The sequence below is a fragment of the Dermacentor albipictus genome, chromosome 1, assembly GCF_038994185.2.
Source record: "Dermacentor albipictus isolate Rhodes 1998 colony chromosome 1, USDA_Dalb.pri_finalv2, whole genome shotgun sequence".
Classification (NCBI taxonomy): Eukaryota; Metazoa; Arthropoda; class Arachnida; order Ixodida; family Ixodidae; genus Dermacentor; species Dermacentor albipictus.
Window position 1 is genome coordinate 288,748,473 of NC_091821.1, and position 23,935 is coordinate 288,772,407.

Genomic DNA, 23,935 nt, shown 5'->3' on the forward strand with positions numbered 1-23,935 from the left:
GACATCAGTCCCTTTTCACGTAAGTATGAGGCTCGGAGCAGGAGCTATGGTGCTTGAATATAACCTGGGGCCTGACGAACCAACCGACTGAGCTATCTTTCGTGACAACATCCAAGGGTCACGAGTTCAAATCACCTGTTATGTTCCTTTTTCCCCCTTTTTTTCTTTTTTTCTTTCCTTTTAACCCATTAAAGACCAGCGTGACCATATGATCACAGTAGTCTGCACAGTGAGTTTCAATTAATTACGATTAACAAAACGGCACCAAAATCGCCTTTGACGTACCGTTTGACAGAATAGAGTTCCCTTTATGGATACCAAGTGGCAGCAGCTGTCAGTCATTTAGTGGGAGCCCCTCGCAAAGGCGGGAATAAGTGTTACTCTGGGAGTAGCGTTGCCACGCATTGCTTCAAGGGGTAAGCGTGTTTTTTTCCACTACTTCTTTAAGCAATAGTCAGATATCCTTACCTCCGTATTGTTCTTTGAATATGTTACCTTCGATGAGCATTTGTGAAAGATTAATGTTTGATTTATCCATGAACGAGCGTGTTATCTTGCACGTTGCCATATGGTCACGCTGGGCCTTTAGGCTACCTAACTTTTAATTTTTTTTAAACTGCATTCTCATCTCTTGCACGGCTGCTGGCGCGTTCTCGCAGTGATTATTTCTTATTTTAACGTCTGAATAGGTTGATGTTGGAAGAAATAGCGGAGATAGTCGTAGAGGAAGATGTCGACGTGTCAGTGATTTATATCGAGCCGCCAGAGGCTAGCACCTATTCGGATGAAGACTCGGCCGATGAAGACTCAGGTGGGCTCATTGACAATCTAAGCAGGTGGCAGCTATGAGCCGGCGCTGAAACTGTTTTCTCTGACGGACGCCGCAGTGGTGGATGCGACTCGGACGGTGATGACCCCGGCGAGGAAGGTGACGGTACATCAGAGCTTTCTTCTGTCGTTGATGCGGCCATTCCTGCAAAATTATCCACTGTTTCTAAGTGGATGAAGGGTGATCTCCAGATAAGCCTTGGCATATTTCCCAACCCAAACTTTGCTGCTTACAAGGACTTTTCACCTGTTGAGTTGTTCGAACTTTTTGACAAAGCCGTCGTGGAGCTGCAAGTCGAACAAACAAGAACGTATGTGTTATTATTGAATATGCCCGATCCGGAGGTTACCAAAGAAGAATTATGTTTTCTTGGAGTGCTCGTTTTGTCCAGCTATAACCGCTTGCCAGGGAAAAAGTGCTATTGGGATAGCGGCACGGATATGCGAAACACGATGGCCTACAATGCTGTGCGAAGAAATCACTTCGTTCAGAGAATGCGATTCCTGCACTGTGCCAAATGCAAGCCTAGCAGTCAGTGACAAGTTGGCAAAGTTGCGTCCATTGATGGCACTATTGAATGCAAGGTTTCTGGAGCATTTTCAACCTGTGCGTCACCTGAGCTATGACGAAAGTATGATCGAGTATTATGGTCGTGATGGCTGTAAACAGTTTATGCGCGGAAAGCCTATCCGCTTCAGGTATAAAGTATGGTGCCTAAAGGCCAAGAACAGATACCTTGTAAACTTCAAAGTGCATCAAGGCAAGCAGGGGATCCCGGAACATCTGAACAAATATGAAAAGGACGTTGGAAAAGCAGCCGCGCCACTTCTTCAAATGGTGGATGAACTCGCAGCAGAGACGCACGACTTTCCTTTCTTTTTCTATTTTGATAATTTATTCACAAGCATGCAGCTACTCAGGCATCTCAAGGCACAGGGCTATGAAGGCACGGGCACACTGAAGAAGAACCGTGTTCCCAAAGAGTGCCCTATCGCTTGACCAGAATTCGTCAAGCACCAACCTCGCAGGCACGAAGATCCCGTGCGGAGCGACAATGGGATAATTGTTGTCCGCTGGATGGACAGTTCTGTAGTACCGATCGTAAGCACCATTCACGGCGTGGAGCCAATGTCATCTGGAGACAGGTACTCTCGTGTTGAGAAGAAGCGAATCAAGATGGCCCATCCAAACACTGTTGCTCAGCACAAGTTTTATAGGAGGTACGGACCAGATGGATGCAAATGTAGGCGCCTATTGGATTGCAATCCGTGGCAAAAAGTGGTGGTGGCCGATTTTAACTTGACTTTGTTATGTATCTCTCAGCAACGCTTGGGCGCTAACTCTGAGCACAGGGTTCAACGTCACGCAGGTGGAATTCCCCAGGGAAATTGCACAAAGCTATACCTGATGCCATGGGACAATAAGCCTAGAGGACCTGGTCAACGCAGAATCCCAAAGACTGGTGATGTCCTGAATGGTACACGGTATGACCAAGTGGCCCATTTTGTTGCACCAATACCTTATGGCAAGAGGTGGAGGTATGCATGAGATAATTGCAACAGCGTGGTGCACACACAATGACCAAAGTATAACGTCGGCATGTGTATTCCATGATTCAAGCCATATAACACTAAATAAGTGCTCGACTATTCGCCATGTATATTTTTTTGTGATGTTTCATGGCTTGAAATAAATGTTTTTAACTTCGCGTATTTTGCTATAGCGAAGGGCCCAGAGTGACCATATGGTCACGGGCTATATTTCGAAAACTAATTAGGCAAGAGTAATAATTTCTTGCATGTGAATTATTAGTATAAAGGTAAGTTAATATATTAGGTTTATTTGAAGATAGCAAGAAAAAAAAAAGAAACCGGTCTCTAATGGGTTAATGTCTTTTCCTTTATTTTATCACTGTACGGGAACCCTCCCCCCCAAAATTATATATATCCTCAAAAATGTATGGCCACACATGTGCAGGTCATAAATACCAGGTTCTCAAGCCGAGTTCCATCCGTGCGGTATAACCGAGCTCAGATTGGTCCACCTTGACTGATCAAATAGGGCACCACTGTAGGTTAAATGAGGCGTACAACTCCTGCGGGACCCACCGTGGTTGCTCAGTGGCTATGGTGTTAGACTGCTGAGCACGAGGTCGCGGGATCGGATCCCGGCCACCGCGGCCGCATTTCGATGGGGGCGAAATGCGAAAACACCCGTGTACTTAGAATTAGGTGCACATTAAAGAACCCCAGGTGGTCGAAATTTCCGGAGTCCTCCACTACGGCGTGCCTCATAATCAGAAAGTGGTTTTGTCACGTAAAACCCCATAATTTAATTTTTTAATTTAACTCCTGCGGGGACGGTAGAGTTTCCGCCTCCCGTGCAAGAGGACCGTGGTTCAAATCCCGGTGCCGCGCAATTCCCCACTGGAAAAAAAAAACCCGTGTGTTGAGAAAATGGCACAAACAGGCCTGCAGTGCGGCCTGATCCCGGTGATCAGAACCGGCAACGCACTCTCTCACCAGAGCAGGATTGGCCACCCTGGTGCAGTACTTGGCCACAACCTCCTATATGAATACAACAATCAAACCCCGGCCCTCAGTCCCCAGTAGCCGCGAAGCAACTGACCACGGCGGCGGTCAGATATGTGACGCAGCAGAGGGTGCTAAGAATACCTGGCTCCGAACAGGCCGCCATTGGAATCTGAACCTGGCAACGTTTAACGTTAGAACGTTGTCTATTGAGGCGAGTCTAGTAGTGTTATTGGAGGAATTAGAGGGTAGTAAATGGGATATAATAGGGCTCAGTGAGGAGAAGGAGGACAAAAGAAGCATATACAGTGCTAAAAAGCGGGCACGTACTGTGCTACCGGGGCTTAGCGGAGAGACGAGAACTAGGAGTCGGATTCCTGATTAATAAGGAAATAGCTGGTAACATACAGGAATTCTATAGCATTAACGAGAGGGTGGCAGGTCTTGTTGTGAAACTTAATAAGAGGTACAAATTGAAGGTGGTACAAGTCTATGCCCCTACATGCAGTCATGATGACCAGGAAGTCGAAAGCTTTTATGAAGACGTGGAATCGGCGATGGGTAAAGTCAAAACAAAATACACTATACTGATGGGCGACTTCAATGCCAGGGTAGGCAAGAAGCAGGCTGGAGACAAGTCAGTGGGGGAATATGGCATAGGCTCTAGGAATAGCAGAGGAAAGTTATTAGTAGAGTTTGCAGAACAGAATACTATGCGGATAATGAATATCTTTTTCCGCAAGCGGGTTAGGTTATGTTATGGAAAAGTGGACGTGGGGGAAAAGTGGACGTGGAGGAGCCCGAATGGTGAGACTAGAAATGAAATCGACTTCATACTCTGCGCGAACCCTGGCATCATAGAAGATGTAGACGTGCTCGGCAAGGTACGCTGCAGTGACCATAGGATGGTAAGAACTCGAATTAGCCTAGACTTGAGGAGGGAGCGGAAGAAACTGGTACACAAGAAGCCAATCAATGAGTTAGCGGTAAGAGGGAAACTAGAGGAATTCCGGATCAAGCTACAGAACAGGTATTCGGCTTTAACTCAGGAAGAGGACCTTAAAAGTCGAAGCAATGAACGACATTCTCATGGGCATCATTAAGGAGTGCGCAATAGAAGTCGGTAGTAACGCCGTTAGACAGGAAACCGGTTAGCTATCGCAGGAGACGAAAGATCTGATCAAGAAACGCCAATGTATGAAAGCCTCTAACACTACAGCTAGAATAGAACTGGCAGAAGTTTCTATGTTAATCAACAAGCGTAAGACAGCGGACATCAGGAACTATAATATGGATAGAATTGAACAGGCTCTCAGGAACGGAGGAAGCCTAAAAACAGTGAAGAAGAAACTAGGAATAGGCAAGAATCAGATGTATTCGTTAAGAGACAAAGCCGGCAATATCGTTACTACTATGGATGAGATAGTTCAAGTGGCTGAGGAGTTCTATAGAGATTTATACAGTACCAGTGGCACCCACGACAATAGTGGAATAGAGAATAGTCTAGAGGAATTCGAAATCCCACAGGTAACGCCAGAAGAAATAAAGAAAGCCTTAGGAGCTATGCAAAGGGGGAAGGCAGCTGGGGAGGATCAGGTAACTGCAGAATTGTATAAGGATGGTGGTCAGATTGTTCTAGAGAAACTGGCCACCCTGTATACGCAATGCCTCATAACCTCGAGCGGACCGGAATCTTGCAAGAACGCTAACATAATCCTAATCCATAAGAAAGGGGACACCAAAGACTTGAAAAATTATAGACCGATCAGCTTACTGTCCGTTGCCTACAAAGTATTTACTAAGGTAATCGCACAGAGAATCAGGAACACCTTAGACTTCTGTTAACCAAAGGACCAGGCAGGATTCCGTAAAGGCTACTCAACAATAGACCATATTCACACTATCAATCAAGTGATAGAGAAATGTGCAGAATATAACCAACCCTTATATATAGCTTTCATTGATTACGAGAAAGCGTTTGATTCTGTCGAAACCTCAGCAGTCATGGAGGCATTACGGATTAAGGGTGTAGACGAGTCATATGTAAAAATACTGAAAGATAGCTATAGCGGCTCCACAGCCACCGTAGTCCTCCATAAAGAAAGCAACAAAATCCCAATAAAGAAAGGCGTCAGCCAGGGAGATACGATCTCTCCAATGCTATTCACAGCATGTTTACAGGAGGTATTCAGAGACCTGGAGTGGGAAGAATTGGGGATAAAAGTTGATGGAGAATACCTTAGCAACTTGCGATTCGCTGATGATATTGCCTTGCTTAGTAACTCAGGAGACCAATTGCAATGCATGCTCACTGACCTGGAGAGGCAAAGCATAAGGGTGGGTGGGAAAATTAATCTGCAGAAAACTAAAGTAATGTTTAACAGTCTCGGAAGAGAACAGCAGTTTACGATAGGTAGCGAGACACTGGAAGTGGTAAGGGAATACATCTACTTAGGGCAGGTAGTGACCACGGATCCGGATCATGAGACTGAAATAACCAGAAGAATAAGAATGGGCTGGGGTGCGTTTGGCAGGAATTCTCAAATCATGAACAGCAGGTTGCCACTATCCCTCAAAAGGAAAGTGTATAACAGCTGTGTGTTACCAGTACTCACATATGGGGCAGAAACCTGGAGGCATACGAAAAGGGTTCTGCTGAAATTGAGGACGACGCAACGAGCTACGGAAAGAAGAATGATGGGTGTAACGTTAAGGGATAAGAAAAGAGCAGATTGGGTGAGGCAACAAACGCGGGTAAATGACATGTTGGTTGAAATCAAGAAAAAGAAATGGGCATGGGCCGGACATGTAATGAGGAGGGAAGATAACCGATGGTCATTAAGGGTTACGGACTGGATTCCAAGTGAAGGGAAGCGTAGCAGGGGGCGGCAGAAAGTTAGGTGGGCGGATGACATTAAGACGTTTGCAGGGACAACATGGCCACAATTAGTACATGACCGGGGTAGTTGGAGAAGTATGGGAGAGGCCTTTGCCCTGCAGTGGGCGTAACTAGGCTGATGATGATGATGATGACTACCCTTAAAGGAACGACATCACATCCAAGATGTCGCACTCAAGCTGGTTATTATTACAGGCTACGATAACGTTGATGGTATCGTCCATGTGCTTCGCCCGGATCGACAACCGCCTGCCGATCTGGTGCTGCCGCCTGCCAATCGGCATCGACGATTGCCGACTCCAGCTCATCACCCGCCAGTTACAGATGAATCCAAGTGGTCCACCTGACAACCCAGGATTACATCATGTGTGTTCACGGCGGCTGAGGCAGGATATAAAGGACAGCTGGCTGGCTCCCACTTCGGGCACGGCATCACATCCAAGATGTCGCACTCACGCTGGTTATTATTACAGGTTAGTTACCTGAAAGCTGCGCATTGTTTTTGAAGCAGTAATTACTCTTTGTTGGCGGTGTCGTGCGCACCACAGTCTATTGAAAAATTGAAGTTTTTGATGCTCTGTTTACTTGCAAATTTCGTACCTTGTCTGCTATTTTACTATTGCTTTCGCGAGATATAGAGTCTACTCCTGGCCCTAAGACAAAAGGTGAAGCAGATTCACTTGCCCAGGCTATAGATGCTATCCGCCGTTGAAGAGGGTCAAGCTTCCCTGATAGCTGATTTGAAGTCTGCCAGGGAGAAGCAAATGGACGCTGACAACAGAATTAAAGTTTTAAGTGACAAGTTTGCGTCATTGGAAAAAGCAATGGAGTTAAATTGCACAATTAAAGCTGGGACAGATTCCGACGCTGTACGCGTGGTGTCCGAGCAGGTGGCGGTTATCAAGGCACGCTGTAACGACTCCGAGAACAGGCTGCGACGTTCGAATCTGCTGTTTTTCGGTTTGGAAGATAACGCTAGAGGAGACTGGACAAAGTCGGAGCAAAAAATAATTGACTTCTGTGCGGATAAGCTTGGCATAAAAATAAGTGAGCAACAATTTGAGCGGGTGCATCGGTTGGGAAGATATAGCGAGGACAAACGGAGACCAATCATAGCCAAGCTGACAATCTTTAAGGACAAAGATTGCATTCTCTCTTCGGCACACAAACTAAAGGGAATGTCATATTTCATTCGCGAAGATTTTTCACCGGAAACTCGACGTGCTAGACAAAAGGTAATTGAATTAGCGAAAACTCAGAATAAAGTTTTCAAGCTTTCAGTGGACAAGCTGCGTATTGAATCAAGAACTTATATCTACGATGGTTCTGCAAGTGCAGTTGTCCCGCTGATTAGATAGCTACGGTTGGGAGCATGCGCAGACAGTCACCGAGTACTAAAACTAACCCCGACTTCAACCTCGCTATCATTATCGTATGCCAACATACGAAGCATATGATCAAAGTGCGATCTATCTCTTTCTTCTTGGAAGACAATAAATCTGACATTATCGCTTTCACAGAGACATGGCTGCATTCTGCAATAACGAATGATGAAATCTTTTCATCTTCAAACATGTACGACATATATAGGTGTGACCGTTCTATTAAAAGAGGAGGCGGTGTCTTGATTGGTGTAAAGAAAACCATTACGTCATGTTTGGTCAACACTAATTCTGATCTCGAGATTGTTTGGGTGGCCTGCACGATCTCATCTTCTAGGATACCAATAGGTAATTGTTATCGTGCACCAGATTCTAACAATTCTTTCATCAATGCTTTCCGCGACACAATCAACAAAGCCATTGAACTCTTCCCGGCTGATTTATTTTAACTTCTTGGGGATTTCAATTATCCACTAATCGATTGGACGAACTTATCATCTCCTTGTCATATCGTCTGAATTCATCAATTTGTCTTAAGACTTTAATCTCTTTCAAGCTGTCGCGAAACCCACACGTGGTGCCAATGTTCTAGATCTCATTCTTAGTACAGCACCTGAAACAATTGCTCACATAGAATATTTGGATGGTTTCATCGACCACCATTTGCTCCAAATAACGATAAACACAACGCCAACGGTTACGGGTAAAACGAGAAAACAAATTCGTGATTACAATAAAGTCAATTGTAAAACAATAATCTCAGAATTTGAAACTTTCTTCGAAAACACAATGTGGCCATCATTTTACGATAGATCCGTTGAAGAAAACTGGGTCATGTTTAAAAATACACTGTGCGCATCAGTAGACAAGTATGTTGCACTCGTTACTATAACTAACGATAAGTTGTACCTTTGGTTTACTAAAAAGCTTCAGCGCATGAGGAACAAGAAAAAACTTGTATAATATCGCTAAGCGAGATCGCACATCAGCAGCGTGGCAGAATTACATAACGTACCTTAAATCGTACTGCTCAGCTTTAGGTGAAGCTAAAGATAAATATTTGTCTCATGAACTTCCTGAGCTGCTTAAGAACAATCCTGCGAAATTTGGGAAAATAATAAAGCCTAACAACGAATCAGATGATTTGTCATTACAAAACAGCAGCAATATTCCCATCCAGACAGCGAAGGTTCGGAGGTTTTTAATTCATTCTTCAGCTCTGTATTTACACAGGATAACACTTCAAATATACCTTTTGTTTCAGAATTAGGCTACCCATACATGGAACCTATTGAAGTCACTTTTTAGGGCCTCTCTTCTCTCATAAATAACCTTAAGGTGTCTTCTTATGTGGCATAGATGGTATAAACTCAAAGATTTTAAAGAATACCGTAGAAATATAAAGCAAAATTCTTTTTCACATATTCAGACAGTCACTTGCCGCTGGCCACCTTCCCGCAGATTAGAAGATGGCGAAAGTTATACCTGTATTTAAAAATCGCAACAGGAACTCCTGCGAGAATTATCGCCCCATTTCATTGACATGTATACCCTGCAAGTTGCTTGAACACATTATCGCTTCGCAGATTTGCAGACATCTTGAGACAAACAAATTCCTTTTTCATAATCAGCATGGCTTTAGGAAGGGCCTCTCGTGCGAGACACAGTTATACCCCTGTCAAGCGGGCAAGTTAAGTGCACTTACGGCGAGTGCGCTCGGTTTTTAAGTGCACTTTCCCAAATCTTAACGTCGCAGCGGAGTGTACTCTCAGATGAGTGCACTCAAGTCCGAGTACGTTCACGGAACGCACTTTGCTGGCCGAGTACGTAGCCTCGCCGCCAACGGTTTGAAGGAGTGCCTAGCCTCGCCGCCAACGCTTTCAACGACGCATAATATGATGCATAGAAAAAGGACACAGAAGTTCATTTCAGTTAGTGAACAGCTTTTAACAATAATTTGTGTTTAGCGAGAAGCGAAACAGCACAATAAAGAAACGAATTTATCATGTACGCAACTAACGGCGCGAGAATGATGCGGCACTGCGGCGCCGCCATGTTCATTCAGTTCCTGTTTATTTTGGTGTGAAAGCGTGCTGACCACGCCGGTCGTGCTTTGAGCCATGTGCGAGGCATTTTGCAGTGTAGCTAAATATCGAACTCGCCGTCTTTGCTCACATATACTCGCTCATATTCTGTTCTAGCAGGATCAACTGCCGCCTCGCCGCACGCCACCATGTTGTTTTGGATTTGCTAGGCATTCGTCTTGGCCAGCATTGACTTGCAACAGATTTATAATAAAAACGTCTTGGTTTTTTGTTGAGACAAATAGATGAAATTTGTTTTTATATATAATTCTACTTAAAACAATCGCTTTTTTAGCAGCTTTCTCTTGTTAATTTACATCTTTAAATATGCGCTCTTATTCTGTCGCCATTTTTTTTACTGGGAGTACACTCTGTTTTCCCGTTAAGAAGCGCGTTGCCTAAAGTGTGACTCAAGATCCAGAAGTGCACTCCCAGTAAGTGCACTTAACTTGCCCGCTTGACAGGGGTATTATTTGACTTTAAAACAGACCTACACACTAACTTAAATTATAACTTACAAATTGATTGCTTGTTCCTTGATTTTTCGAAGGCATTCGACCGTGTCGCACATTGTCGCCTAATATCAAAACTCTCCGCACTTAAATTAAGCTGTCTTACGTTGTCATGGCTCCGAAATTTCCTGTCTAATCGTCAGCAGTTTACTATTGCAAATAACTACTCTTCCTCCATAACAGACGTTTCTTCTGGCGTACCACAGGGTAGCGTCCTCGGTCCCTTGCTGTTTGAATCATGAACAGCAGGTTGCCACTATCCCTCAAAAGGAAAGTGTATAACTGCTGTGTGTTACCAGTACTCACATATGCGGCAGAAACCTGGAGGCTTACGAAAAGGGTTCTGCTGAAATTGAGGACGACGCAACGAGCTATGGAAAGAAGAATGATGGTGTAACGTTAAGGGATAAGAAAAGAGCAAATTGGGTGAGGCAACAAACGCGGGTAAACTACATCTTAGTTGAAATCAAGAAAAAGAAATGGGCATGGGCCGGACATGTAATGAGGAGGGAAGATAACCGATGGTCACTAAGGGTTACGAACTGGATTCCAAGGCAAGGGAAGCGTAGCAGGGGGCGGCAGAAAGTTAGGTGGGCGGATGACATTAAGACGTTTGCAGGGACAACATGGCCACAATTAGTACATGACCGTGGTAGTTGGAGAAGTATGGGAGAGGCCTTTGCCCTGCAGTGGGCGTAACTAGGCTGATGATGATGATGAGATATTGCCATTGCTTAGATAAGCGTCTCACGTTTTTTTCGATACTCCTTCGCTAGCCACATTAGGTGCCCCAAGTAGGCATTCGATATTGGCCAACACACTTTTGTTTGAGTTTTTTTCATTTCAGTGCCGCCGCCCCACAGAAGGAAAAAAAAAATGAGATTGTTGCGGCGCAGCAAATTGCTGCATGGTGAAAGTTCGTTTTTGTTACTTCTTCTTTTGCGGAAAGTAATGGGCCACGGGACGCTTCAGGTGGCGGATAGTCTTACTATATTATTGCGATAGCAATTATATGGACACTACAGGCGTATTGCTGCCGTCGCCCTACTGTTCGGTATAATGTCCAAGAGCAATAACATTGTGACCGCGCTGCATGCTGTATGTGCGAGTGAAAGCGAAAGGGGGGGGGGGGGGGCATGGGTGAGCCGACGATGGTGGCTCAGTTTCATGTGCGCAAGGGAGAAAAGTGGGGAGGAAGAGCGCCGCCTTCCGTCGCGCGCGACACATCCGAGCGAGTGGATAGAATCGGGGCGGGATATATTATTCTGTGTTCTGTGAACGTGTAATCGCGCAGCATGCTTATTTGCCTTGTTTGAGGCATTATATACAGTGACTTTTGCGTAGCTGCGGAGTTTTTTGAAGGCTTATACGTATATTTAAATATGTTGTTGCGAGGTTTTGTGTATACGTGCAGTGAACTTTCTTTCCAGTGACACTTTTTTGGCCTTTATCAAGCTGCATTTTCGCATTTCAAATGTATGAGGGCGAGTCAAATGAAAGTGAGCCAACTAACCCAGCGCAATAATGGTTCGGTTCCTAATCTGCGAGGCATGCGCGTAGTGCCCACGCACCTCTCATTTACATAAGTGACACACAGGTGTGAGGATAAATGTTCTTTAATGTTCTCATATACTGCAAGGTTGAACATGGGTGCGCGACATAATGGAGGCTCGAAAAGTTGAACAGCGTGTTGTCGTGAGGTTCTTGACAGCTGAAGGTATTTCTCAAAAAGAAATTAGTCGCCGTATGGCTGCCGTGTACGTTGAACATTGCATTTCATTGGCCACTGTGAAGCGTTGGAGCAGGCGGCTCAAAGGAAGACGTGAAAGTTGCAAAGACGATCCAAGACCGGGCCAAAGCCACCGTGGAATCACCCCCAACGCAATTGCAAAGGTTCATGAGCTGCTTAAACAAGGACGGAGGTTAAGCATCGATGAACTGGCACAGGGTGTGAACACCAGTCACGGTTCGGTTCACGCAATAATTCATGACCATCTCGGTTATCGGATCTTGTGTGTGCAATGGATGCCCAAGATATTGAACCACCGCCAAAACACGGAGAAGTTCGGCGCTGCCTTGACTCATCTGTTCCGGTATCACAATGAGGGTGACGACTTCTTGTCTGCAATTGTGACCGGGCACGAACCACCACCCCCCCGAAAAAGCAAAGGCCGCCATTTCCACCGGAAAGGTGTTGTTGACTTTTCTTTCGATCGTCAGGGCCCATTACTGATAGAATTTCCTAAATTTGGAGAGTCTATCGATTGTTTCTGATATTGTGAAACGCCAGATCGGCTGTGTGTTGCAATCAAGAACAAACGACGTGGAAAATTGACGAATGGGGTCATCTTGTTCCACGACAGTGCACATCCCCACGTCGCTGGTTTGGTTAATGCAAAATTGGCAAAGTTCAAGTGGGAAACGCTGCAACATTCGCCTTACAGCTAAGACCTGTCGTCTTGCGACTTCCACATTTTGGGGCAACTGATGGTGCTCGTCCTGCATGACGAGCACCATCTTTGCTGCGCACAACTACGTGGCATGACGACACCATCAATCCACACCGCCAGCGCCAAGCGAGTGCCTTTAAAAGGGACGCCTAATGCTTCGAGCGGCAGTGGACACGGCAACTAAGCCGTGACGATGTCACCTAGTGTACCCCTACTTGTGCAGGTTTTGGCGGGATGCCTTGCTTTGTCGACCGGCTCTTCGGCTCTTTGCAGGCACCACTTTGGAGACCTACGTCACACCGTTGCTACATCGCAGAAGCTCGGCACGGCCAGCGATGGTGGCGATATCTTCAATAAGCCCGTATCACCGTTCCTGCATGACGAGCACCATCTTTGCTGCGCACAACTACGTGGCATGACGACATCATCAACCCACACCGCCAGCGCCAAGCGAGTGCCTTTAAACGGGACGCCTAATACTGCGAGCGGCAGTGGACACGGCAACCAAGCCGTGACGATGTCACCTAGTGTACCCCTACTTGTGCAGGTTTTGGCGGGATGCCTTGCTTTGTCGACCGGCTTTTCGGCTCTTTGCAGGCACCAGTTTGGACACCTACGTCACACCGTTGCTACATCGCACAAGCTCGGCACGGGCATCTATGGTGGCGATATCTTCAATAAGCCAGTATCACCGCTCCTGCATGACGAGCACCATCTCTGCTGCGCACAACTACGTGGCTTGACGACATCATCGATCCACACCGCCAGCACCACCCCAGTGTCTATAAAAGGGATGCCGATTGCTTCGAGCGGCATTGGACACGGCAACGAAGCCGTGACCACGTCACCTAATCTGCCCCTACTTGTGCAGGTTGGTGGCTGGAAATTTGGTTATCGTAGTGACGATCCTTGCTTTATTGTGTTGCCTTGTCCACACATTATTTTAAACTGCATAAGTGACTGTTTTGCGCTAGCAGGTCTGTTGCTTTCTTTGACAGCGGATGTAGAGGTAAACCCTGGACCTATTACGGATTAAATTTTTCAGGAACTATTAGAAACGCAAAAAACAATCCTGTCTAATATTTTGGAAATGCAAGAAAAGCAGGCCTCATGGGAGTCCACTATGATTCGAGTACAGAACAGATTACTAACTATTGAGAAGAAATTAGAGTGCAAAGAGAACTTGGATGGCAGACTACAAAAACTTGAGAAGGCATTTGACAGGAGCGATATTGAAGTCAGCGCTCTGTGTAGACAGGTTGACGACTTAGAAAACCGCTGGAGACGAAATAACATTATTATTAGAGGAAGAAAAGAAGGCCCCGAGAATGAAGACGACCTACTGAGAAAAATAAATGACGACATATTTGGGTTCATTCTTAATCAGAAACTGAAATCTATAGAAAGGATACATAGACTGGGAGAGAAATTTCCTGGCAAGGATCGCCTTTTAGTCATTCTAGTTTCAGATTACCGGGACATAGTAAAAATATTGAAGAATTGATTCAAGCTAAAGGGCACTCGTATTAACATTAGTGAGGACTACTCTAAACGAGTTACTGAAATACGGAGAAACTTGTGGATCTCAACTCTGGAAGAAAGAAAGAAAGGAGTGAAAGTAAGACTTGTTTATGACAAAGTGCTGATGAACAATGCCCTATACACCTGGAATGAACATTCCAAGGCAAAGGTCAGGTGTAAAGCATCTGCTAAGCCCAACCACCAATGACCTGTTAGACCCAAACAAGTTGACTAAAATTATAATCCTAAATACTCAAAGCGTGTTGAGTAAAAGCCATGTAATTGAAAGTTTAACCCTGGAACATAATCCTGACATATTGGCAATCACCGAGACATGGTTACAAAGTGATTTACACGATGTGGAAGTTACACCACCAGGTTATGTCTTAATAAGGAAAGATGGAGACGGGAGAGGAGGCAGGGTAGCACTTATGATTCAAAGAAACATAGGGTTTCAAATTTTACCAGGTCCTGATGCCATTGAGGCGGTATGGGTTAATATTCGATATAAATGGTCTCCCTCTGTACATTGGAGTTATGTACAGACCCCCCTGTTCTCCTGTTACGACTCTGACCGACATAAGATGTTTTATGGATTCTAATATGCGCCATAACGACAAAATAATTTTGCTGGGTGATTTCAACTTAAGAGATTCACATGAAATTACAGGAACCGAAGTAGCACATTGTGAACATCTTGTAGACCTTGCCTTTTGTTTTAACCTTTGGCAAATTGTGTAAGAATACACAGGTGCTTTTAAGACTGCTTCCTCTATTCTCGACCTTGTATTTGTATCATCGCCCCTGGAAGCAAACGTTAACTCTTCTGATGTAATTGAGGGTACCTCTGATCACAAGATGGCTATCTTTTCCTTAGATATGGCACCCGCCAAGTTGCATAATGATTACAAAAATAGTTTTGAATTTTGAGGCTGCCGAAGGCTTCTGTGTTTTAGAAATGTTTGAAAACTCGTTCGATACATTTGTTCACTAGCAAAAATCAAATTCAGGTACGGATATGCTATCGAATTATTTCTCGCAGGTGGTCACTGAATGAATTCAAATGTTTAGTCCAACACGCCAAAAAAGATAGCAAAGAAAAATCCTTGTGTAACACGTGAAGTGATCCATGCCATATGGCAACTGAAACTTAAACGTAACGCACACTCAAAGAAACCTTGCCCTGAGGGGAAGAGGGCCATTCACATTATGAGCATGGAATTGAGGCGTCTTGTTAAGAAGTCCAAAGATAATTTTTATAATGTTAAGTTAAAGAAATTCTTACACGAAGCACCAGAAAAATTATGGAGATACGTGAACCCAAATACACAAACCAGTCTTAATGCCGAGAAAGAAGACCTACAAGCATGTGCTGAAACTTTTAATGCTTTTTTTCGTCAGTGTTCACCCACGATGACGCAGACAAGTGCCGACTTTAATGAGGCTTCTGACACACCTGGCATAGAAGAAATAGCGATAAGTGAAGAAGGGGTATTGAACCTGCTCCTTAAAATCGACAAAAAGAAAAGCCCAGGACCTAATGGAATACCAAACTAATTTATATATAGGTACGCAGTTTGGATTTCCAAATATTTAACAATTATTTTCCAGTCCTCAATAACCAGTGGTTGCTTTCCCAATGCTGGAACGACGCTAAGATCACACCGATACACTAAGGTGGTAGTACTAACGACTGCAAAAATTTCCGTCCCATTTCACTTACAAATACTTGTTCCAAGCTTCTCGAGCATATTGTCCCCAAACATCTTTTGGCATATGTAGATGTTCACAACATAATCTACCCTCAGCAACATGGATTTCGAAAAAGCCTATCCACGACTACTCAGCTCGTTGAGCTTGTTCACGATCTTGCCTGTGAAATAAGCTCCCGGGGTCAGGTTGATATAATATTTTTGGATTTCGCGAAAGCGTTCGGTAAGGTGTCCCATGCTAAACTGTTGTTAAAAATAAATGCTATCTTTAAAAACCCAAACATAACGCAATGGTTTTCGTCCTATTTCTCCAATCGCAAGTCAGTACGTTCAAGCCAACACTAAAAAGTCTACATTTACTAACGTTATTTCTGGAGTTGGCCAAGGTAGTGTCTTGGCCCCACTGCTGTTTTCGATTTTTATCAGCGATTTACCTAAATATATTACGGTCCCTATAAGGTGTTTGGTAGATCATTGCGTAATGTATAATAGAATTAAATCTCCTTCTGATCAATCAGAACTAAATCTAAACATCCAGAAAATTAATAACTGGTGCATTACTTGGCAGATGCATCTAAATGCAGCAAAATCCGTTGCGATGAGCGTTTTCAGGAAAAGAAGCATCCTAGAATGGACGTACTCTATAGGTGATCACGAGCTTGCCAGAGTCGAACAACACAAATACTTGGGTTTATGGATAACTTCAGATATGCGATGGAATTTACATATCGACTCCGTTTGTGCTAAGGCCAACAAAGCGCTGTAGAGATTTGAGAGAAATCTGAAATCAAATGTTTGGCTTGCAAGACACTCGTACGGCCAATCATGGCGTATGCAAAGGTGGTGTGGGATCCGTATACAAAAAGTAATTGCAGTAAGCTAGACAGAATACAAGGACTGGCTTCACGTTTCATTTTTAACAAATACCAGCGTTTGCACTCGCCAACTCAACTTTGTAAACAAGCTCACCTTCAACCACTAGAACAAAGGACGGAGTATGAAAGGCTTAAATTATTCTTTCTAGTAATTAAAGGTCAAGCGAAAATTGACAGATCAAAGCACATAGAAATAAACACTGGAGAAACATCAAGACACCGGAATAACATGTACATTCCTCCTCCGAGACACCACAGGGATTGCTTTAAGTACAGTTTTTTTCCGCGGGTGATCAATGAGTGAATCAGGCTGCCAAATTTAACTGTTTCATCTGAATGTGTATCTTCTTTCGTTAAGAAACTAAATGACTTACTCTTTAAAGATGTGTAGTGTACTTTATGCATTGTTTTCTGTGCTCCCGAGTAAAGAACTATGGCTATCCTTTCTCAATCATTGTTGTATGTGTATAGTTGTTTGTATAAGGCGTGCTTATTTTGGAGTACGTATGCTCCAGTCCACCCCTATTATAGCCCAGATGAGGCTGACAGTATGATAAAATGAAATGTAAATGAAATAATAAATAGTGCCACTCGTCCACCTCGGGTTGTCCCCAGTCTTGGTTGCAACACTGTGTCATATTCCGGTAGCTGGACTGTTTCATCTGCTTTTAGCCATGTTTCTGTTATACCTATAATGTCATAAGTAAGCGTATGCTGCGATAAGTATGCTGATAGGCTTTCAAATTTTTTTCCAGTACTGCGTGAGTTACAGTGCAAAAGTGAAGAGATGTTGTTTACGATGTCGGTTTTGAAGTTCATCAAGGTTATAAGCCATTATAACTAAATAACGTTGTTACCAGGGGTGCCGATTCCAAGTGTTTATGCAATCTGAGCGAAATCTTTGGTGCTTGTAATGCGGACCACACGTGAGTTTTCAGATTTCCTCATCAGGATTTTTCCGTCCAATATCCATGTGAATTGCCATCCTTTTTTCGTTTTGCTTTCAGTGCAAGCTCCGAAAGAACTTTACTTTCTTGGCACAAATGTTCATTTATAACTGACAATCAGAACCCATGTGACACGTGTTGATTCTTTATTTTTTTTTGCCTATTTCAGAATTTTGCCCCTAATATCTCGAGAAGCAAGATTGACAATGATGTTTGGTGCAGTTGTATTACTTTTGTTGGAACACGGTGTATCACATCAATGTCAGACTCTAATTTCTGCATTCAAGCAGGTTAGGATGGTTTGCATTGTGGTACCAAGGTTCACACGTGAAACTTGGCCAGCTTGGATATCTGTCCACAAATCCGCATCGTTTTTGTCACTTGAGGCTGTCGGTAAGTTGCGGGCTTCGCTGACAATAGGCAAGTTGACAAGGGCTTGCATCAAATTGTGTAGACCCTGTCGCTCAAATAATAACTGATCTGACAAGTCCGTTGCACAGCTGCCGGATAAAACGGACCTTCGGATGTGTCGCCCGCTGCGCTTCTGTCCAAGGCGTTGCAAGGGCATGCGTTACTGTGTTGTAGCACGCAAAGCGAGGCCGGGTACATCTGCCTCGAAGATTAGCGAGAATATAATAATATATGGGGTTTTACGTGCCAAAACCACTTTCTGATTATGAGGCACGCCGTAGTGGGGGACTCCGGAAATTTTGACCACCTGGGGTTCTTTAACGTGCACCTAAATCTAAGTACACGGGTGTTTTCGCATTTCGCCCCCATCGAAATGCGGCCGCCGTGGCCGGGATTCGATCCCGCGACCTCGTGCTCAGCAGCCTAACACCATAGCCACTGAGCAACCACGCTATATTAGAACACGAGCTACTGGAAACTGTTTTCTCGCTAGGCGGCGCGTTACGTCGCCGCTGATGAGAGGAAACCAAGCTTCCGGACTGGCTACTCGCCAAAGGGGGCACCTTGGATTTACGGGTACGCATGCTGAGCGATGCGTCACCTGGGAAAGATATTTCAATCCTGCGAAGGCTCTCAAGGGATGCGGCGATTTATTGTTAGAGAGCTGTCCATGTGTTCGGTAAAAAATATGTCCTGAACGTTCTTGCATATTTTCTGGTGCAGCTGGCACTGCTCCCATGGATATATTTCAGCATGAAAAAATATTGCTGCTGCTAAACGGGACTGGTGTGCTGCATGTCCTGTAGTAAAGCTTCCCGTTCTTCAACAGGGCAATGTAGCGCATGACACAAATTGACGCTCTTTCAACGTCATTCTGTTCACAATACTTCTATACCAACTGCAAAATACACTTCGAGTATGGTCGCGAGTCTCACGGTGTGCCGTTACCGAGATCATTCTCGATGACAGTTTCGATGAATTATTTAAATGCGCAACCATTCTTTGGCATGAAGTGCCCTGTATCTGCACAGAAATGCCTAATTTTACAATACATTTATTCGATATAATTTTCTGAATGTAGGTTATTTGGGGTAGCCTTATAGCGATAAGGAACAATGAAAAAACATTGCCCAGAGACAATACTCCTAGGAAAACATAGGGCACCATAGAAAATGCATAGAGAATCTTATAGTAGGGGTCAGCCATCGGAACTTTTGGGTTCAGCTAACTTGAAATTTGGGGGTGGGCGAACCTGAAATTTGAGGGTGGGCCAACTGAAATTCGGGGGTGGGCCAATTTAAATTTGTGGTTGGGTCAACTTGAAGCTTGGTGGTGCGACAACTTGAAATTGGGGGCTGGGCCAGGTAAAATTGGGGTGGCCCAACTTGAAATTGGGGGGTGGTCGAACTCTAAATTTGGTGGTGGTGCACTTGAAATTTCGAGGTGGGCCAACCTAAATTTGTGGGTAGACGAACTTGAAATTCGGGGGTGGGCCAACTTGAACTATGGCGGTGGGCCAACCAAAGTTTGGGGGTATGCTTACGCATACTTAGACAACTCCAGTGGAGCTTCTGAACACTTTTTGTATTGTTTTATTGCGACAGTTATCGCATGGACACTCTGGGCGCATTTCTGTTGCCGCCGTGACGCTCCGCATAAAGTCCGAGGGCGGTGACGTGTTCGTGCGATGTGTTCACGTTTGCCTGTGTGCGCTGACACCATGTTTGTTAATCTAGTTAGTAAGCGAGCGTTTACAAGTTTACACGACTGATAGGACTACTATCCTTATAACTATGGCTGTCTTAGTAAATTTCTTATGGCAGTCGATGCTGAGCTTGAAACTGCGACTTGTTTCTACATTGAACGCTCTTTTGATGAAGTTCCAGTACAAGTCAACGAGAAAAAGAGACATTTCAGAGTCCGTACAGGTTTCTTCATCGCAGATGGTCAGCGCTCTTTTATCGAGCGCTTTATTTATACTCAATATCAAACACAATAATTCATAACGTGTTCCTGCTGTGCGCTGTGTGTAAAGATTAACTACGTAACCTCACAGTGGCATATCCTCGTATGATCGAGCAGAAAAGAGGGAGGATTACTATCCACCCCTGAGAAGATGACAAAAACAGGGCGGCCAGCACTACCATGATTATTCATGTGATGGAAGTTATCGGTAGAATGTGGCACCTTGTCTGGTTTAGGTTGCGAACTCTTCTCGAGAGATACCTCGGTAGGCCAGAGTGGCGCACGCGTCGTCGGGCGCCGGCAGCAAGCAGGCCGGCCGCACGGCGCTGGAGAGCGGCAGGGCCGCCTCGAGCATCACCAGGGCCAGGGCTCCGTCGGCCGAGAGCCTCGCCGGTCTCGACAGCCGCGCGTCCCAGGGCGAAGCCTTGCGCACCGAGCCGAGGCGAACGTGCAGCCACTCGTTCTCTCGCCTGCGGAGCAAGAGCAGGCGTGTTTACTGAAGCTCTGGGGCTAGTTTCCTTTCACCGGGTACACTTGATCACATGCTTTGAAATGTTTGTCTACAGTTCAGAAACGCAGCAGGGCTCGCTAAGGCTATTGGTAACCTAATGTAACAACAACCGTAATAGTCTTGAAAAGACCACCCCTCTACTATGCAAGAAATGTATCTGGATGAAACTTTATCGTTTAATTTATCTGCACGTAACTTGCAGATATGAAACAGAAAAGAACTGTTCACGAGAAGATGGAGGCTTTGAGTGACTGGCGTAGAACAGGCTATTCCGCTTTAGGGCAACGTTTCGAAACGAAGACGAGTCCCGTTGCTGACAGCATTCCCTGTTCCGTACCACTGTTAACTTGCAGGGGCGTTTTTATTATGAAAGTAAAAACAAATATGTTTACACCAAACAAGTTTGTTGCACGACTCAGCGCACCCGTTTGTCCTTAATACAGTTTAATTGTCGTTAGTTCAAAGCAGCAATACACGGCTCCTTAGCAAGGAAGAAAAACAAAATCGTTTTTCTCTTACTTGATCCCCGTAGCGTCTCAATTCTTTTGTTTCATGTCTTTTGGGGAGGAGAAAAGTCGTCAATAGAAAGACAAAATGCGCAGCGTTGGGAAAGTCATCAAGATTGACAGTAAATTTAAAATAGTGCACTCTAGTTTACCCTGAAATCGATACTGAGGCACAAAACGCGTATTGAAGTGCGACGCCTTGCTCATCACCTAGCTTTATGTGGCGCAGTAGATACGTGTGCTTTACTGTAGAAGACTTGAGGCATTGAAGATGTTCCGGAGGACGTTCTCGGAGTGATGCGCGCGCTGTCTTGTGAATCTTCCGAAGCTGGCTCACACACGGTGGCCTTCTTCGTGGGCCATCTTGTCGCGCGAAATCAAACTGATAACAGACGCGCAGCGATGAGAAACTGAACAATCGCATACGTCCGATGCAATACGGGAAGCTGTTAATATCAGCCTTTGTGTCACAAATGTGATCAGGTGTTTCAAGCTGGAACCAAACAGCGCGATGTTTCGCACAAAGACGCGCCGGTGCCGTTTTACGCACGCACCGTAGGAATCGTGCCTCGCCGCGGTTTCTGTCTTGGATAGAAAAATCATCGAAGGTCGTGATGCTGCGCCCGCTTCTATTCTACCAATGCTATCGCAGTCACGTTACATGAAGCTCTGTTCCCTGCAACTCCAATAGATACTAGAAGAGTTGACTGTTGGGGTAGTTGGTCGTCTATATTTGAAGTATTAGCTTAGCACAAATAAAACCACAAACACAAGGAAGACGGACAAGGACAAGCGCTAGATAGTTTTGCCTTTCGCGCATAAAGAAAGCGAGAAAACTCGAGACGGTAAATCGGATGCAAATGGCAAAATCAAAAAGTCCATCGAAATTTACAGATGAAACAAAAAAAGTAATCGGGAGAGAAAATCCGACCCCAAACACAAAGGCTCTCTCTTGTTATTTGATGTTCGAGCGGGCTGCCTGAGAAAATGTTCGCGTCAGGATGATACACATCATGGACGTGACCCTTCCAACGGGCACGAGACTTCGAGCCGGAGCTCAGCCTGCTGAGCTGCCTCTCAAAAGGGGCACCCTTGCGAGCCTTCTTCCTGGCGACGGACGGGATCACCCCCCGATACCAGGCATCCATGGAAAAGGCAACAATCGTGAACGAGCCTACGACCTCGTCAGAGCCATCTTCAACTGCGGCGATTTATGACAACCATTTGGACACCGCCAAACAGTTTTGGGCAATTTTCAGAGCGACATTCCTTCAAACGAACTCGTAGTGCCGTTCTCCCCTGTCGAGAACCTGTGCGCCTTTGTCGTTTCTCTTCCATGTTGGGGCGACTATGAACATGCGAGCCGGGCACAGACTCGACTACCACAGGGCCCAAACTGCAACGTCCACGTTGGCGGCGGGGTCAATGTGCGTTTCCCTATTTACCCGTTCGTGCACAGTGAACGTGCTTTCGGTAAAACTGTCCACAAAAGGATAGAGCTTCAAGCCGAGGCTGATGTGACCCATCTCATGACAATAGATTGGGGCAAGATCACGTGACCAGGACGACCAAGGAGTTAAAAGACAAGACAGATGCCCCGTGAGAGATAATCGCAGCTGCCGCTTCAACTTGAAAATCTTACCAAATCGTTCCTCATTCTTGTACAAAATGTAAATACAAACGTGTTTTCAAAAACGTCCTGGATGTCAGACCAAGCCCGACGTCCGCCCAAGCTCCCATCCTCGGACCCTCGGTCGACACAGCGTCATCGTTGCGCTTGAGTGTTACTTGTTTTTTCTCGGTAGAAGATCGCGCCATACAGAGCTCATTTCATATCTGACGCCTTTAAAAATGCTTTGTTCTTTAGCGCTCCGGCAGCGTGACATTAATGAGAAAAGTACATTGTTTATTCAGTGACCATTTTTTCGACGAGTTAATCACTGTTACAAAGTTATCGCTAGGCGCAAGACGTGCCTACATCAATCGGAACTTTTCTGAATAGTGTCGCCGATTCTAGAGCGAAATAACTCTGTCTAATAAAACTATACGCTGAAAGCGATGAGTGATGTATATTCTCGAGAGAATGCGAGCAACAGTGACTACGCTGCAATGAACGTTCAGTAATGTATAAATAAAGGACGCGCCAGACTCGCTGATTGCATTTCGACTACCGAAGACTGTTGAGATGGAGTGTTATTTATTTTTTGTAGGCAGAAATTTGCGCCATAGAGGGGTAACCTCATACTTCGGGCCTTTGAGAATGCTTTATTCTTGACGGTCCCGACTACATAGCAATATTGACGCAAGCACATCGCTTACCTTAAGTCAGTGACCATTTTTTCACCCCCTAATAACTGTTCGAAGGCTGTCGCTCAGCGCAGAACGCACCTACACGTATCGGAACTTTCCTGAATAGTGCCGCCGATTACCTAGCGGAATAAACTTGCGCACTAGCGTTGCATGCTGAAAGCGACCGGTGGTGTATTTTCTCGACAGAACCAGAGCAGCAGCGACTGCCCTGGAGTGCACGTTCAGCCGTGTACAAATAACAGACGCTCCAGACCCACTGATTATATTTCGACGATAGACGACTCTGCTCGCCGTTAGCATAGTGCTTTAGTGTTACTTGCTTTCTTCGGGGCAGAAATTCGAGACATAAAGAGTTGACCTCTTACCTCGGCCATTTGAGAATGCTTTATTCTTCATCGCCCCGACAACATGGCAATATTAACGCGATAGCGTTAAAGGGACACTAAACGCAAATATGAAGTCAAGCTAAAGTGATAGATGAGTGCTCTAG

General features: G+C 45.0%; 1 protein-coding gene across 2 annotated transcripts in view; it reads right to left on the minus strand.

Annotated features, from left to right (window-relative positions):
- Window positions 1-23,935, minus strand: part of LOC139054444 (atrial natriuretic peptide-converting enzyme-like) — a 784,429-nt gene that overhangs the window by 13,638 nt on the left and 746,856 nt on the right. For both annotated transcript variants that reach the window (XM_070531426.1, XM_070531425.1), the window contains one exon: window positions 20,380-20,588. In XM_070531426.1, the coding sequence (XP_070387527.1) occupies window positions 20,380-20,588 (209 nt within the window). The remainder of the gene's footprint in view (window positions 1-20,379; window positions 20,589-23,935) is intronic.